A 16,436-nucleotide genomic window follows, 5' to 3' on the forward strand; every position below is an offset into this window, starting at 1 on the left:
CTCATCTCGCTCTAGTAAAGACCTCGGATAACGAGCACTCTCGCTTTCTCTCTCTCTTTTTCTCTCTCTCTCTCTCTCTCTCTCTCTCTTACGCACTCCGGTGAAGATCTCGGAGGCTACCCTCTATCACTTATCAGCATTTCAAATCACCATCATAACAAATCAAATATGGAGTATGCATATGCATGAATACAACCGCAAACACACCACATTTTCCTAGTGTATAAGAAAAAATGCCAAAGCCTGGAAAGGAATTTAAGAGTGAATCGACTAACAATAACTCAAATCATGTAATCAATAAAGCATGTCATGAATGCCGAGTCAACAAGACATCATTATTTAAGTCCTTCTCTGTTCATAAGATAAGTGAGGAATCATGATGGCCACGATATATCAACAAGTGTTCTTTTCCTATTCATGAATCATAATGTAATATCAGGAAACAACCCACACTAACCGTAGTCACATTCTAAAACAAATATGGCAACGAGCCCACATAACAGTTGACAATACCAACCTAATTGGAAATCATCCTCCACATCATGTCGATAGGCCTATCATGATTTCCTCATCAATGACTACCATATACATACGTTTCTCTAATCGAAATCTAAACATAAGTAAACCGTAACCTACCTCGAAGTCGAACAGGAGTCACGAACCATCCATTTTTAGCTTTTCCCTTTTGGAATGCATCCAAAAGAGCAAGGTCCAAACAATTAAGTACTCCACGTTAAAGGACAAATATAAGGATATCTATAACATTGAAGTAGAACCCCCAAACGCCACTCAAAAAGTGACCTTGGGCCCACAAGGGAAAAATAAAAAATTTAAGGTAGAATCCACCCAATCCATGGTCTAATCAGTCCAAGTCTTAATTATCAATCCTTTCAAATACCAATTAAGCCTTAACAATATTATTTTCCCCTAAATCCTCAAGTTTGCTAAAGTCCTAAGTCAAACCATTTAAACCGGGATTAAATTTGTAATTTAGAGCTAAAGGTAGTTTAACCAAGGTTTAAAACAAGTTAAAGCAACAAAACCCACTCAAAAATAAAACAAGATTTGACCTGTAGATTCAAGATATGTTCAATCCTTAAGTTGGAGTTAAAACCCCAATTTGTAAAGCCCAAAACATGAATTAATAACTAATGGAAAAGGGAGGATTAAAGGGAGTAATGAAATAAGGAATAGGACTTACCTTCACCAAAGAACATGGAACCCTCTAAAATTTCCTCCAAAATGACCTTGGAATTTTAGGAGGGTGAAAATGAGGTCCAATCCCAAAATGCAGGAATAAATATCTGGTTTGCTCACAGATTTTCACATCTGTGAGGCATTGCCTGCAGATGCGACGCCGTACCTGCGGAAAACATTTTGCAGATGCGAGCCCACTAAACTATGCTCGGTCACAGGTGGGATAGAACACTTGCAGGTGCAACTCCGCACCTGTGCACCTAAGTCCGCAGAAGCGAGGCACTTAAAACTAGAAATAATAATTAAGTCCTACTCTTCCAAAAGTCAACTATCTGTCAACCTTTATCAATCAATTCGACTAAGATGATTCTAACATTCTTGGAAGCCAATCAAGGACCACACGATTTCCTCTGGAACCACGTCACCCATCCGCGCGATTTGAATAACATAGAAGAGAACTATGAGTAGGTTATTTTTGAGAAAATGGAGTAAAATGCCTAAAATGATCAAACGGGTCGTTACATCTGATGCCAGTTAAACAACCGTTCATCCTCAAACGAAAAGAAACAAAGGAGAGGTATGTAAATCAGTAAGGAACTAAGGATATCTACTACGTATATCCGCCCTAGGCCCCTCAAGTAATTTCTCCCAATGGGACAGTGATTCCGCCATGCTTCTACTGAAGACACTTTCTAAACCAACTTCACTCTATCCACGACTCTCTCGATAATCCAGTACTCTAATGTCTTTCCCAAGCGTAATTAAATCGACCACCCAAATAGAATATGCAGGCCTGAAATCTTAACCTCTAGACATGGAAAGGGAACAGAGTACCCGCGCTTGAAATGATTGAAATGAGCACTCCATAATCTCGATCAATTCTCCCTAATATAGATCCTTGTCAATCGCTCTGAAATGTAGATAATCTGAACCGGAAAGTATAATGCGGTCTTGGTTAATCATACCCATGGTGTCCCAAATGGCATCAAATTTCCCAAAATCTTTGGTAGCAACATCACGATACACCTTTGTAGTACCAAATGTGATGGAATGTCTGGCACAGTGAATTTCTTCTATACAAGACCTATAGTACATCCTTATATGTCAACCTTTCGCCATTGAGAATCGCTTGCTTTGTCTAGATGATAAAGAATGGCAATATCATAGTTGAATAACTACGCCCACCTACGCTGTATCGAATTAATACTTCATCAGTCAAACACACAACAACGATTATGATTGTCTGAAATACCTCTCAAGGACTTCCATAAGGGTCGAGGTGTTGGATTATAAGTCAAATAGTGAAGCTTCACATTTTTGGCAATATCTCCACAAAGACTATTTTTTGTCTACATAGGCAAACTTCCTTAGATAAATGAGTCTCGCAGAAGAGAAAGGAAGTCCGCAGCTGTGCGTTTGCAGAAGCGAACAAAGTTTTGCAGATACGATTGGGCTGAAAATTCATTAGTCTGCAGATGCAACATAAATGACGTATAATCTAGTTCCCAGAGGCGAACCCCACTCCACAGAGGCGGCGATCACGTAGTTCAAAATTAGGGAAAAGAAGAGTTTTCTCCAAACACTCCATCACACCCTTTCATGCCCGGTTTCCCACTACCCCAACTCCCCCAAACAGTTACCATCCTTCCCCCTCCCCACAAATAAAACTCTTCCCCCTTATTACCCTCACACCCCACAACCAAAAATTCACAAAGAAAAGGACAAGGCATTCAGAAAGTAAGCGACATTTTCAAAGGAAGGAACCCTTATTTTCTTTCAACTTACTTCAGCAAGGGATGCTCTCTTGCTCTCCCCTTACTCTACAATAGAATTGTTAGATGTTTGAATTAATTACCACTGCATAACATTCTTGTGGGTTTAGAATTTGGGTAGAAACTTTTGAAAATTTTAGGTTGGGGTTTTTCATATGGGTTATGGTAGATTAAGGATTATTTGTTGTTTGCCTTGAAAGCATGATTAATACTGTTGGATCGTTGCAATGGTGTAAAACTTGATTGAAAAATGAAGAACAAAATTAGTTGGGGTGTTCATGATTTTTTTGTGGGATTTTTGGAATTTTGGTATGTTGCTGCTTGAAATCGTGTTCTATGTAGTCTAAAAATCGTGCATGCTTGAATAGTCGAAGATTTAGAAGCAAAAATTGAGAATTCTGGGTCTAAAATCTATTGGAGAAATTGAACCCACTATTTTCTAGGTTTCTTAGGGATGATGACAAACTCGGCACCTGCGAGAAAATTTCCGGTGGTATCGTCAATGTTGTAGGTGCGGTGATTGCTGTGATTTGATACTTCCACAGATGCGGAAATTTTTTCCCAGAGCCCTCATATTTGCGGTGTTATTTCTGCAGGTGTGACTCCTGGACAGTTTCCACAATCCAGTAGCCTTGCAACTGGTGCTTTTCGAGTCAGTTTTGCTAGTTTCTTTGACTTGTTTGATAATTTTTAAAGTGCTAGACATGATTTTGTTGCTAGACTAACTTGATTTTGATTATTTTAGGTACTAATGCTGTAAAAATTGACAAAAATGTAAATGAGGATATCGTACAAGGTCAGGAAGTGGCCAAAGCGGCTGCGGGGGATCACTATGATACCACCAGATTAATGTCCCGAATTGCCAGCACCGCTACCACTCTAATTTGCTGGACAAAAAACTTGTATCCAAAAAGGGGATTGATCTGAAGAAAGTACCTGAGCTACTACCGGGGTTTTATGGTCGCCATGAGGCCATTGGTTCGACATACTTTGCTGCCACTCCGTGAAAAGCTAATGAGGAACGGGTAAGGGAATTCTAAGTGAATTTGAAGCACGTGAGGTTTGAGAATCTGGAGATCGTTATCTTAGGTCGGGTGGTGAGGTTTCGTGCGAAGGAAATAAATACTTTTTACAACTTGACCAATAATCCAGTAGAGCCAATGCATGAGAAAGAAAAATTGTGATAATGGGAACTGGTTGGTGTCTAGATTTTGTTCGGAAAGCAAGAGAGAGAAAATTCGTTGGGGTACCCGGAAGACAGGGAACAAGTCTGCAGATTTTACCACGGAGGAGATGATATGGCAGTATATCATTGCCAGTAGGATATCCCCTTTGGGGAATACCTCAGACTTCATATATATTAAAGCCTTGTTGATTGTGTGCATACTAGATGACATTCCTATGAATGTTGGTTATTACATCATCCGGGAGCTACAAGAGTACCTGCACCAGAATAGCTTGAGTTTGAAATTTCCTTCCTTGATCAGTGAGTTGTGCAGGGAAGCTGGGATTCTTGACCGTCCCACCGATCACTAGGTTGATAAAGATAGGGCATTACTCCCATTGAGAGTCACAGGAGAGGGTAGTGTTGTGTAGAGTATGAAGAGAAAGATTAAGATAAACATAGGTGATGATTCCCCTTTGTAGGCAGAGGCACACTTTGTGGCGTGATATTTGGAGTTACAGTCTATCTGGCAGCTAGTTCCAAGCTCCTCAGTGGGTCCTCAGAGGTCGGTCCCAGCTAGTTCATCCGAACGGAGATGCAGAAGTACCTAGAGGCCAAGAAGGAGCAGGCAAATTCGCATAAGAAGCTTGCAGAGTCTGTCAATATGCTAGAGTCAGCCTAAGGTGCTATGGCCAAGGTGTATGTCAACCCTTGTCATAACTTTGATAAGGAGAAGAAGAACAATAACAAGTCAAAGAGTAAGCTCCTAGTAAAGATGTGGAGGGGTATTAAGGCAATCTTCATATGGTGGAATCTGAAGAAGAGATAGATATTTCCGATTAAGGATGTAGATGATGATGAGGAGTACTACTTCCTATAAGAGAATAGTGCTGAGTCCGGTAGAAGTGATACCAGTACTGACGAAGATGATGGGGCCCAGAGTTTGGCACAGCAGGGATGAGCTCCTCTGTAGATTTGTTTCATTCCTCTTGATGGACTTCTGACATTTGTTTTTTGCTTTGTTTTGATGTAGTAAATTTTGGATGATGCTTACCTATTTTTGTTTTGCTTGACATGGATGTTGGATTTGTGCCCTTGTCAGGCCTTTGTTATGCTAGACTTGTGCCCTTGCCGGGCTTTTTATTTTATGCAGGGATGTTGGTTTGAATGATTTAGAAATGGGAACAAAATTTCGAAACAAGGAAGAAGTCCACTATTTCTTCCCAGTTATTTTGCAGATGCGAACCACCCGCCGCAGGTGCAGATCCGTTTTTGCGCGAAATAGCTCACACCTGCGAGATTCACCTTATCAACCCAGTTTCGCTTCTCCGGACAAAACCCGCAGATGCTGCCTCGAATCTACGAACTATGTCACGCAGATGCAACCTCTAGCCTACTCAGCCAATGTTGCACCTGCGTCCCACCTTGCCCAGGTGCGGTTTCATATATGCGGCCCTCTTCTAGTAGATGCGAGGCACCTGAAATAAGAAAAGATATCTGCTAAGTCTAAGACTCCAACCCGACACCCAAAATTCATCCAAAATCTTCCGGACATAACCCAACCATGTGTACCGCTCCTAAACCACGCCACGACTAGATACTGATTGGAATCATCTAGATACCAATTTGAATCAACTAGATACCAATTGAAATGAAGTAGCACGAAAGGAGTGAAAGGATGGAAATTTCCTAAATGTCATATAGCCTCTCGCGGATGGGTACGGACTTCTACGTACCATTCCACAAGACTATACTAGACATTGCTCTTGTACTTGCTAGACCGGTGAACCTAAGGCTCTGATACTAACTTGTCACCACCCAATTCACGGGTCATGATGACACCTACACTATCCCACAGATAGGAGAACCATCCCAAAATCATATACCTATTTTAAGAAACACGTGCGGAAATTAAATGCACTGAAACACTAATCAACAACGTATTAACATAACCAAGTGTGGAAGAAAACTTTAATTGATAAGGTACATACTCGATACTGATTACAACTTCTGTCTATGGATAAGAAAAAAATAAAAAACATGACAAGAGACTCCGGGATGTGGGACCGTCTAATAGCTCACCCAAATATCTCTGATAAATGCCCCAGAACCTGTCACATGATCTCGAACACGAACTTGTATCAACTCTGCACTCCACAAGGAGTGCAACAAGAGTAGTATGAGCATAACACTGGAACTCGTAAGGTATCATATGTTGACAACAATTAGGTCACGCATATAAAAAGAAGAAATTAGTATGTAGACCATATAAGTGATTATGTATAAGCATATTTAGATAACAGTTCACAATAATACATAGCACAGTAAATCCTTATATTCTTAGATCATAAGCCTAAGCGTGATCTCTAATCCTCAAGTGCATCAAGTTTCTAAACAAAAGAACCTTACAAGCAAGCAAGAACTCAATCAAGTCATCAAAAAAGGATCCACGAGAAAATGTATCGTGGAATGATGTGGGACGAAATGCTATGCTATGCAATGCCCCCAGGCCTCCTCTCGGTACCGTACACACGTGCTAAGGGCAATGCTTCAAAGTCATGATCCATGGGGGACCTGCAAAGTACATGTACCTTTGTTCAAGAATAACCACGAGCACTAATCTCGCTCCCGTAAATGACCTCTGATCACGAGCACTCATCTCACTCTGGTAAAGACCTTGGATAACGAGCATTCTCTCTCTCTCTCTTTTACACACTCTGGGAAAGTCCCCAGAGGCTACACTCTCTCACTTATCATCATTTAATATCACCATCATAACAAATCACATGTGGAGTATGGAATGTAATGCTATGCATGAATACAACCGCAAACACACCACATTTTCCTAGTTTTATAAGACAACATGCCAAGGCCAGGAAAACAATTTAACACTGAATCGACTCACAATAACTCAAATCATGTAATCAATACAGCATGTCATGAATACCTAACTCAACAAGACATCATTATATAAATCCTTCCCTATTCATAAGATAAGTGAGAAAGCACGAACAAGCGACTCAGTCAGTACCCACAATATATCAACTTTCTTATTCATGAATCATAATGAAATATCAGGAAAAAGTCCACACCAACCCTAGTCACATTCTAAAATAAATATGGTAACGAGCCCACATAACAGTAGACAATACCATCCTAATAGGAAATCATCCTCTACACCATGCCCGAAGGCCTATCATGCTTTCCCGGTCAATGACTACCATCTACATACGTCTCTCTAATCGAAGTCTAAAACAAGTTAAAGCAACAAAACCCACTCAATACCCCACAAGATTTGGCCTCTAGATCAAGATACGTTCAATCCTTAATTAAGTTGGGGTTAAAACCCCTAATTTCTAAACCCCAAAACAAGAATTAACAGCTAATGGAAGTGGAAGGATTAAAGGGAGTAATGAAATAAGGATTAGGACTTACCTTTACCAAGGAACAATGGAACCTTCTGAATGTTCCTCCAAAATGAGCTCTAGAATCTTAGGTGAGTGATAATGAAATCCAATACCGAAATAAAGGAATAAATACCTGGTCTGCTCTGCGATTTGCACATTTGCAAGGCATTTCCTACAGATGCAATGCTGCACCTGCAAAAACAATTCCACAGATGTGATGCCATACCTGTGGAAAACATTCCGTAGATGGGAACCCCCTTAAAATCTTCTCAATCGCAAGTACGACATAATACTCGCAGGTGTGACTCCGCACCCACGCACCCAAATCCGCATGTGCGAGGCACCTGAAGCCAAAAATAATAACTTAAATCCCACTCTTCCAAAAGTCAACTATTTTGTCAACCTTTATCTATCAATTAGACTAAAAAGATTCTAACATTCTCCAAAGCCAATGAAGGCCCACCCGACTGCGTGGGGAACCACATAACCCATTCTGCTAGTCAAATAACATAGAAGAGAACTGCGAGTACGGTGTTTTCAGGAAAAAAGAGTAAAGTTCCTATAACGACCAAATGGGTCGTTACATCAGAGGGTCTTTATGTTTCTCTGCACATAAACACCTGTAGCTTGACATTTATCCCATTCTCATGTTTCAAAAGATGGTATGATATACATACTTTATGACACATATGTAGTCTGTATGTTGATCTCGAATCATAATCATTAAAGCCTAACATTTTCCTTCCACATGCAGTTACACATGCGGCGCACTTTCTACTTATGCAGCCTAATTACTGGCTATATCTTGGCCATGTTTTTTCCAATCTTGGTTGTATCAATTTCTTTCAATGTAAAACTTATACAATAGCACTGTATATTTAATCCATGACTTTACCATTTGAACACTATCATAATCCCCAAGTTTGGGTAGAACCATTCTCATTAAACGAGTCAACTCTTAGCTGAAACAACGAAGTGTTACAAGATATAATTTGGATTCTACTTATGTCTGATAGATGAAGATATAGGAGACGATTGTACTAACCTTAACTAGTTCTAGAACCTTGAGATGATCATGGATCTTGATTAGCAGTTGTGACATTATTTTCCAGAATTTCATCAATCGACATTTATAAGAACTTCAAGAATTTTTTAAGAAATCAAATGTGGAATTTTAGAATTCAAGTCGTAAGCTAGAATCTAAAGTCTAATTGCTATGATACCATTATTAATTTATGATAGGGATGAACCCGAATCTGGAAGAAGAGAGAAACATATGAAGGAGGAGAGAATGCAGAGATAGATAGAGAAATATTGTGATTGATATTTTAATTTAATGTTTGAGATACAAGCTGAATTGTTACAAATTTGGTTAGCATAGGTAAGTAACTAACTAGCTTAGCTACTCACTAACATTACTTTTTTGCACAAAATCGCTATTTTGTCTGGGATGATCATTCAAAGAAAGGGTAAAGCTCTCTTTTCTCTCCTCCTATTCCCATGCAAACCCTAAACTAACCTATTTTCAAACTATGGCCACTCCGGCCACTGGTCAGCGGTCAATGGCAGCTGGCCAGCCTCTATCAACTTCCAACCTAGTTCACTACCCTCCCCTTACCAACACGAAAAGACCCGCTTCTCAGTCAATTGTGCCGCTTCTCTCAGTCACAAAAACGAACCCTACAACCTACATGCAGACTCTTGTGCGTGAATCTACCCTTACTATCAACCCCATTGTTGATCCTATACCTATCAAGGAGGTTCAATATGTTAATGGTATCCCATTGGTGCATTGGACTACATCATAAATATCAAGAATGGAGCAAATAGAGAATTTAATGCATGCTAATGTAGGTATGTTTCCAAGTCAATGTGGTGATAAGGGAAAGCGTCAAATTGGATTCCTAAGAGATCGACATGTTTTGATTAGATGTTCTTTAATGGAATATTTCATAAATGTCACGACCCAACCAAAGGCCATGACGAGTGACCGAGCTTAACCTGCCCGATAACCCAACTTATGTTACCTGTACTCAAACATAGCATTCAATAGGGTTTATTTAACTAAGTTTGACGCTGTAAATAGATTACCAAAGTCGACCTGTAACTCAAAACATCCCAAAACATATGTATATATATACGTAACGTATCACAATGCAAGCCAACGAGGCTGCCGATACTTCTGTACAACAAAACAATGGCTGGCAAGGCCAAACAGTATCCATGACACCCATGCTGTCCGCAGACTACTAGAAGAGTATGACCGTGCATAAGTGACGGGACAGGGCCCCGTCGTGCCCATAATGTATACATACAAAATTATACCAAAACAGGATCAGTCTCCGAAGAAAGTTGAGCTGTCTGATTCTCAATGCTGACTCCTCCTAGGCGGCTGGAAAGTCTGACCGCATCCCTGAACCTACGGGCATGAAACGCAGCCCCCGACGAAAAGGGGTCAGTACGGAATATGTACTGAATATGTAAAGCAGTACTGAATCATAAAACAAGGAAAAACGTAACAGTAAGCAAGTTTAGAAAGCAACCCGGGAGTAACCTGGAACAGCATTTTGAACCATGCCATATGGTCCCTTACACAAATTCTAGCATACACAATATAAATATAGAATGTCCTACTCGTAGCCGCTTCTGGATAATAACACAATAGTCCCTTCGGACGGCCGCTTCTGGCAAATAACACAATAGTCCCTTCGGACGGCCGCTTCCGGCTAATAACACAATAGTCCCTTCGGACGGCCGCTTCCGACGTAGTCATGATGGCCCCTTCGGGCAGCCGCTTCCGGCTTAATAATGATGGCCCCTTCGGGCAGCCGTTTCCGGCTTAATAATATCATAATCTAGCTGATCAGGTAGAGCAATAACAATACATATGATATACAGTATGAATATATAATGAAGTTACAAAACGTTACTTGTCAATATAGTATGAAACATTTTATAGAAGTCAAGACATGAGTCATCATAGAGTTCCTAAGAATAGAAGCTGATATATATCAACTATTATCCAACGTACAAAAAGACTGAAGAGGGAAGCTCAATCATTTTAAGAGTTCTAACATCAAGAAGTGAATAAGAATCATGAATCACGCTCGAAACTTATGAATAGAATTACCCCAAAGCTCATATCATTCGTCACCTAAATCTAAGACATGCCAAAAGAAAGAAGGGACAACTTTACGTACCTGTTAGCGACTATTCGCAAACCCGTTCGCCTTGTCACTCTTTTAGCCTATTTAATATAAGAGTAACGTTAACGTTAGTAACTATACTTTCTAGTTCATAAATCCGTAGCCCATCGCTTATAAAACTTATTCTTTGGCTTATACTTTCCCGTTAAGGGTTTTTCATTATTTAAGGACTTAACGAAAATCGGGCAGCATTTCCCCTATATATTCGCCTAACCCGAATTTCCAATTACCCTCCTGTTAACACAGAAACACCAACCACAACATATACACATAAAATTCTCACAACTCAGCCCATAACAATTCTAAATCCATTTCAACCCACGATTTCACATAATAACAATTTCATGTATTTTCTTACTTCCGATTTTATCCAATTAAATTTTAACAATTTCATTACAGCATTATTAACACAACTACACCATAAAATAGGAAAATCTTACCACAATTTCCTCGGAGAAATTTGTACGCTCAATTGTTCCGATTTTGCAATTTCTTCTTCTCCAACTTAAAATTAAATGTTGCCATCACCTCCTTGGACTTGCAAATCATCTTGGAATTAAATTGAAGCAAACAACCACATAATTTTCTTAGCCATGGCTGGCCGTGAACAGCAGCCATGGCCATGCTCTCTTCCCTTTCTTTTTCTTTTTGTTTCAGCTAGGAAAAAAATGAAATTAAGTCCCAAATTGTTCATCAACTCTTGTATAAATATGCTCCTCCTTATGATGACACGTAGCTGCCACCAATCCTTGACCAATTGGTGCCACGTGGTAGCCTACGTGGTGCCACGTGGCCGCCCTTTATTATATTTTTTATTTATTTATTCGGTGGGGCCCACTTCTATTAATTACGTTGATAAATTTTAATTAATCAATTATTCCTACTTAATAATTTAGTCATAATTAATTAGTTCCTAATCTCCAATAATATTTTACACTAAATAAAATTTATAAACAATCTATGTTCTCCTTAAAATTGAAAATTAAAGATTTCTATTTCGTGTCTGAAATGATCCTGTCTTTAATTTGAGTCGACTTGCTTGCGAATATTTCGACGTATAAAATATATGGGGTATAACAATAAACATCTCTTCTAAGAGTGCCTTTTGGTTGAAGTCTAAGGATGGTAAGTCTTACCAAATGAGACCTCTCATATATGATTCCCATTTTAGGGTTGAAGAAGTGACTTCAATTGTAATGGCATGGATATCTTTTCCTTATTTACTGCCTACTTACTTTGTTAAGGAATCTTTGTTTACCTTAGCATCGGCAGTTAGGAAACCTTTGTTATTAGACATGGCTACTATTAATAAAACCAAGACTAATTATGCTAGGGTAAAAGTACAACTAGATTTATTATCAGATCTTCCTAAGTTTGTTATGATGGAGATCGAAGATGACCAAACCAAGGAAGTGAATGTTATGAAAGTCAAGATTTAGTATGATCATTTGCCTAAGTATTGTACTGAATGTAAGTTACAAGGCCATGCAAAGAAAGAGTGTAAAGTGTTACATCCTTAGTTGAGGCAGAAAAGAAAAAGGATGTCAATGAAAGAAAGGCAGAAGTGAAGAAGAGTGAGGAAGTGACAACTGAGAAACAAATAGTAGCAACAACATCTAAGCAGCTAGAAGGAGTTACACTTCAAAATAATTTTGATGTATTGAATGACAATGTAGAAGAAGGGGTGGATAATGAAAACACAAAGGATTTGATTCCTACTGACTCAGTAGGGACATCCAAAGAACCAGATATTTTAACCAAAAAGGCAGATAATGTTGACAAGTCTGATGAAAGTTTGAATGTAATTAGGGAAGAAGGTCATATTGGAACGCAGGACGAGAATGGGAAGGCAAGTGCAAGTATTGAGATAGTTATTTAAACAGGTCCTGAAGAAAAGATTAACAATGTAGATGATCCTCAAGAGAAAGTTACTGATGGAGGAGACAACGCAGCAAATAGCTAAGAACAAGTAGAAGATAGTGTAGGTACTGAGATAGTTACTTGTAAGGGTCCTGAACAAAACACTAACAATGTAGATGATCCTCAAGAGAAAGTTTCTGATAGAGGAGACAAAGTAGCAGATAGCTAAGAACGTGTAGAAGCTGGAGAGAAGCATAAATTAAATGAATGTTTGGACAAGTTAGCTCAAGAGCACGAGCTAAGTAACACAATCTTTAATCAGGAGCATACTCAGAAGGAATTTCCCCTTCCAATTGTGCTCAGACAGGAGGATCAGTTGAATTTTTCTATAAATCAGGATGGAGTCGGATCCTATCCACTACAAAAGGAGAAACCTGATGATTTGCCTGTGGATCAGGTGGACAAAGTTCAAGATCAACAAATTCTATCCCAGAAGAAACCTTCTCCTTTGAAAGAAGTGCATGATGTAGTGTCCCATAATCTAGCAGATATGGCATTACCTAAGCAGCTTGAAGTAGGTAGCAGTGCTAAAGATTTGGTAGATGAGGAAGCGATAGAGCATGTGTTTAATCATGTAGCTAAGGAAGTTGATATTTCTCCAAAGTCCATGTAGAAAGGGAGTAAGAAGGGCAAACAACAAAGTGTTGTGGATATGTAGCCTTTAAGAATATTTCCAAATAGAGCAGTGAAGAATGTCAATAAATCTTTATAAAGACTTTATTTTGGAATATCAGGTCTGTGAATTCACAACAAGCTTTTCATAGAGTGGAAATGTTACATAGGCATCATAAATTCTCTATCATTGCTTTGATGGAACCATTTCAGCATTTTAGACACATTCAAAGATTTTGATTGGGCATGAGATATGCACATCATAACTGCAATGGTAAAATTTGGTTCTTTATAAATGGCAATATAGATGTAGAGATGATTCAGGATACATATCAACAAATCATAGTTAAGCAATGTTTTTAGGAGGATAATAGGATTTTTATGACTACTATGATTTATGCAAAGTGTGAAGCATTGGAAATAATTAATCTTTGGGATAACTTGTATAACCTGGCCAATCAAATGGAAGTGCCCTGGCTTGTAGGAGGAGATTTCAATGTCATTATGAATGAAGATGAGAAAATAGAGGGCCTGCCAGTTTATCCAGATGAGTATGAAGATTTTGCATTCTGTGTGAATTCATGTGAACTATTTGAAGTTTCTTTTAAAGGGAGCTCATTCACATGGTGGAAGGGTAGAGCTTGTAGGGATTGTATTTTTAATTTGTTGGAAAGAATGCTCACTAACTCAAAACTACAGGATTGGTTTGGTCATATGGAAGTTGAACATTTATCTAGAACTGGTTCTGATCATGCTCCTCTTATACTTACTTGTGGAGATTAATCTCAACATGTAAAGAAACCCTTCCAATTTCTAAAGTTTTGGATAGAACATGAGTCCTTTTTAGAGGTTGTGAATCAAGGGTGGAATACTGATTTTGAAGCAGATGAACTCATTACTTTTAAACTCAAGCTTAAAAAATTAAGTATGTTCTATCATAATGAAATAAAGCTACTTTTGGGGATATCTTCAAGCAGCTGGTAGTAAGGGAAGATATTGTGAGAGTTAAAGAACAGCTTTTTGAAGAGGATCCTTCTTCTGCAAACAGGATAGTACTCCAACTAGCACAAGCAGAATTGAAGAAGTATATGCATTATGAGGAGGAATTCTGGAGACAGAAATCTCATTCTACTTATTTTTCTGAGGGGAATAGGAATACAAGGTTTTTCCACAATATCGTAAATTGTAGGAGGAAGAGACTGCAGGTCAAAATGATGCAAAAGCAATATGGAAGTTGGATTGAGGGGGAGGATGCTCTAGCTGAGGAAGTAACCCAATTTTATCATCATCAGTTTATACAGGAGGATATCTCTACAGATTTCTCATTGCTGCAACATGTTCCTAATATGGTTAATCAGAAGAAAAATCAGATACTTACCAGCATGCCAACTCTAGAAGATGTTAAGAAGGCAGTTTTTGATCTATCAGGAGATAGCTCAGGTGGTCTAGATGGTATAATAGGAGCATTTTATCAAGTATGCTGGGATATTATGGGGGTTGATGTTTATAATGTAGTGAAAGTCTTGTTTGAAGGACAGACTTTGCCAAAGTCCATAACTCATACAAATCTGGTTCTAATCCTAAAGAAGAATAATGTTGAGACCTTTGCACATATGAGGCCCATAAGTCTAAGTAATTTTATTAAGCTTGAAAATGTTTTGCCTTCTTTGATATCTGCTAATCAGTCTGGTTTTGTAAAGGGAAGATGTATCATTGAGAATGTACTGTTAACTCAATAGGTGTTATCAGATATAAGACTTAGGCTAAAACCAGCTAATGTGGTGCTTAAACTGGATATGGCTAAGGCTTATGATAGAGTGTCTTGGGATTTTTTTGGCAAGAGTTCTTAGGAAGATGGGATTTGCAGAAATATTTATAGATATGATATGGAGATTGATAGCAAACAATTGGTACTTATTTCTATTCAATGGACAGGCTTCTGGTTTTTTCCACTCAATAAGAGGTGTTAAGCAAGGAGATCCACTTTCTTCTGCTTTGTTTATTTTGTCTCCAGAAGTGCTATCTAGAGCATTGAACTTTTTATTTGAGGACAATAGCTTTAGAAGCTATGGAATGCCTAAACAGAGTGCTAATTTGAATCATCTTGCCTATGCAGATGATACTATTATATTCTCATCTGCAGATGATACTATTATATTCTCATCTGCAGATGATACTTCATTGCAGCTGATCATGGGAATATTGCAGGAGTATGAGCAGACGTCAAGGCAGCTTATCAACAAAGGAAAAAGTTCCTTCTACATTCATAGTAAAGTTGCAAATGTGATAGTACAAAGGCTATTACTGGTTGTACTAGGGGATCTTTCCCTTTCACATACTTAGGTTGCCCAATCACACATGCTAGAAAGAGAAAGGCTGATTATAATGACTTGATCAAAAAAGTGAAGGACAAACTGTCAGCTTGGAAAGGAAGACTTTTATCTTTTGGAGGAAAAGTTGTTTTGATCAACAGTGTTATATATGATCTTCATAGAGTGTTTGCATGATTTTTCTGGAATAATAGTGAAGAAGGAAGAAAAAGACATTGGTCTTCATGGTTGAATTTGTGCTTGCCAAATGAGGAAGGTGGAGTTGGCTTTAGATCCTTATTTGATGTTTCTAAAGCATTATGTGCTAAACTCTGGTTGAAATTCAGAACTACAAATACTCTATGGTCAAATTATATGTGGAACAAGTATTGTAAAAGGCACTATCCTCAGTATGTGCCTAGGAAAGGAGGCTCTCAGGTTTGGAAGATGACGTTAGAAGCTAGAGACAACATGGAGCATGAAATGTGGTGGGAGCCAAGAAGTGGAACTGCTAATATCTGGTTTGATAATTGGACAAAAATTGGAGCTTTATACTACTTAGTTCCTAATGAGTTTGTTGTGGATGAAAAAGTACAAGATGTGAAGGAACCGATAAATCAGGATGGGTGGAACATGAGTAAACTACAACAACTTTTTCCTACTCATATTGTTGATCATGGTACTGGAAGAATTAGACTTTCATGAATCTACAGAAGAATGGGATAAACCAAGGTGGATGATGACAACATCTGGTAAATTTACAGTTAGAAGTGCATGGGAGCTCTTAAGAAGGAAATCTGTGAAGTCTGATATATACAAAAGCATATAGATACCTGGTTTGCCTTTCA

General features: G+C 38.6%; 1 protein-coding gene across 1 annotated transcript; it reads left to right on the forward strand.

Moving 5' to 3' along the window:
- Positions 1 to 15,133: 15,133 nt before the first annotated feature.
- On the forward strand, positions 15,134 to 16,293 carry LOC132628634 (uncharacterized). The gene is made up of 3 exons (XM_060344398.1): positions 15,134 to 15,530; positions 15,623 to 15,695; positions 15,804 to 16,293. Exons 1-3 carry the CDS (start codon positions 15,134 to 15,136, stop codon positions 16,291 to 16,293), a joined length of 960 nt encoding a protein of 319 aa, XP_060200381.1.
- The last annotated feature ends 143 nt before the right edge of the window (positions 16,294 to 16,436 follow it).

This window comes from Lycium barbarum, chromosome 2, assembly GCF_019175385.1.
Source record: "Lycium barbarum isolate Lr01 chromosome 2, ASM1917538v2, whole genome shotgun sequence".
Lineage (NCBI taxonomy): Eukaryota > Viridiplantae > Streptophyta > Magnoliopsida > Solanales > Solanaceae > Lycium > Lycium barbarum.

What these genes read in the sequence shown, in the direction of transcription:
- LOC132628634 (XM_060344398.1), top strand. Translation starts at nt 15,134, where the DNA reads ATGGGATTTGCAGAAATATTTATAGATATGATATGGAGATTGATAGCA. An exon ending in GCTTATCAACAAAGGAAAAA is followed by an intron (nt 15,531 to 15,622) that starts GTTCCTTCTACA and finishes TCACATACTTAG; the next exon opens with GTTGCCCAATCACACATGCT. An exon ending in AAAAAAGTGAAGGACAAACT is followed by an intron (nt 15,696 to 15,803) that starts GTCAGCTTGGAA and finishes CTGGAATAATAG; the next exon opens with TGAAGAAGGAAGAAAAAGAC.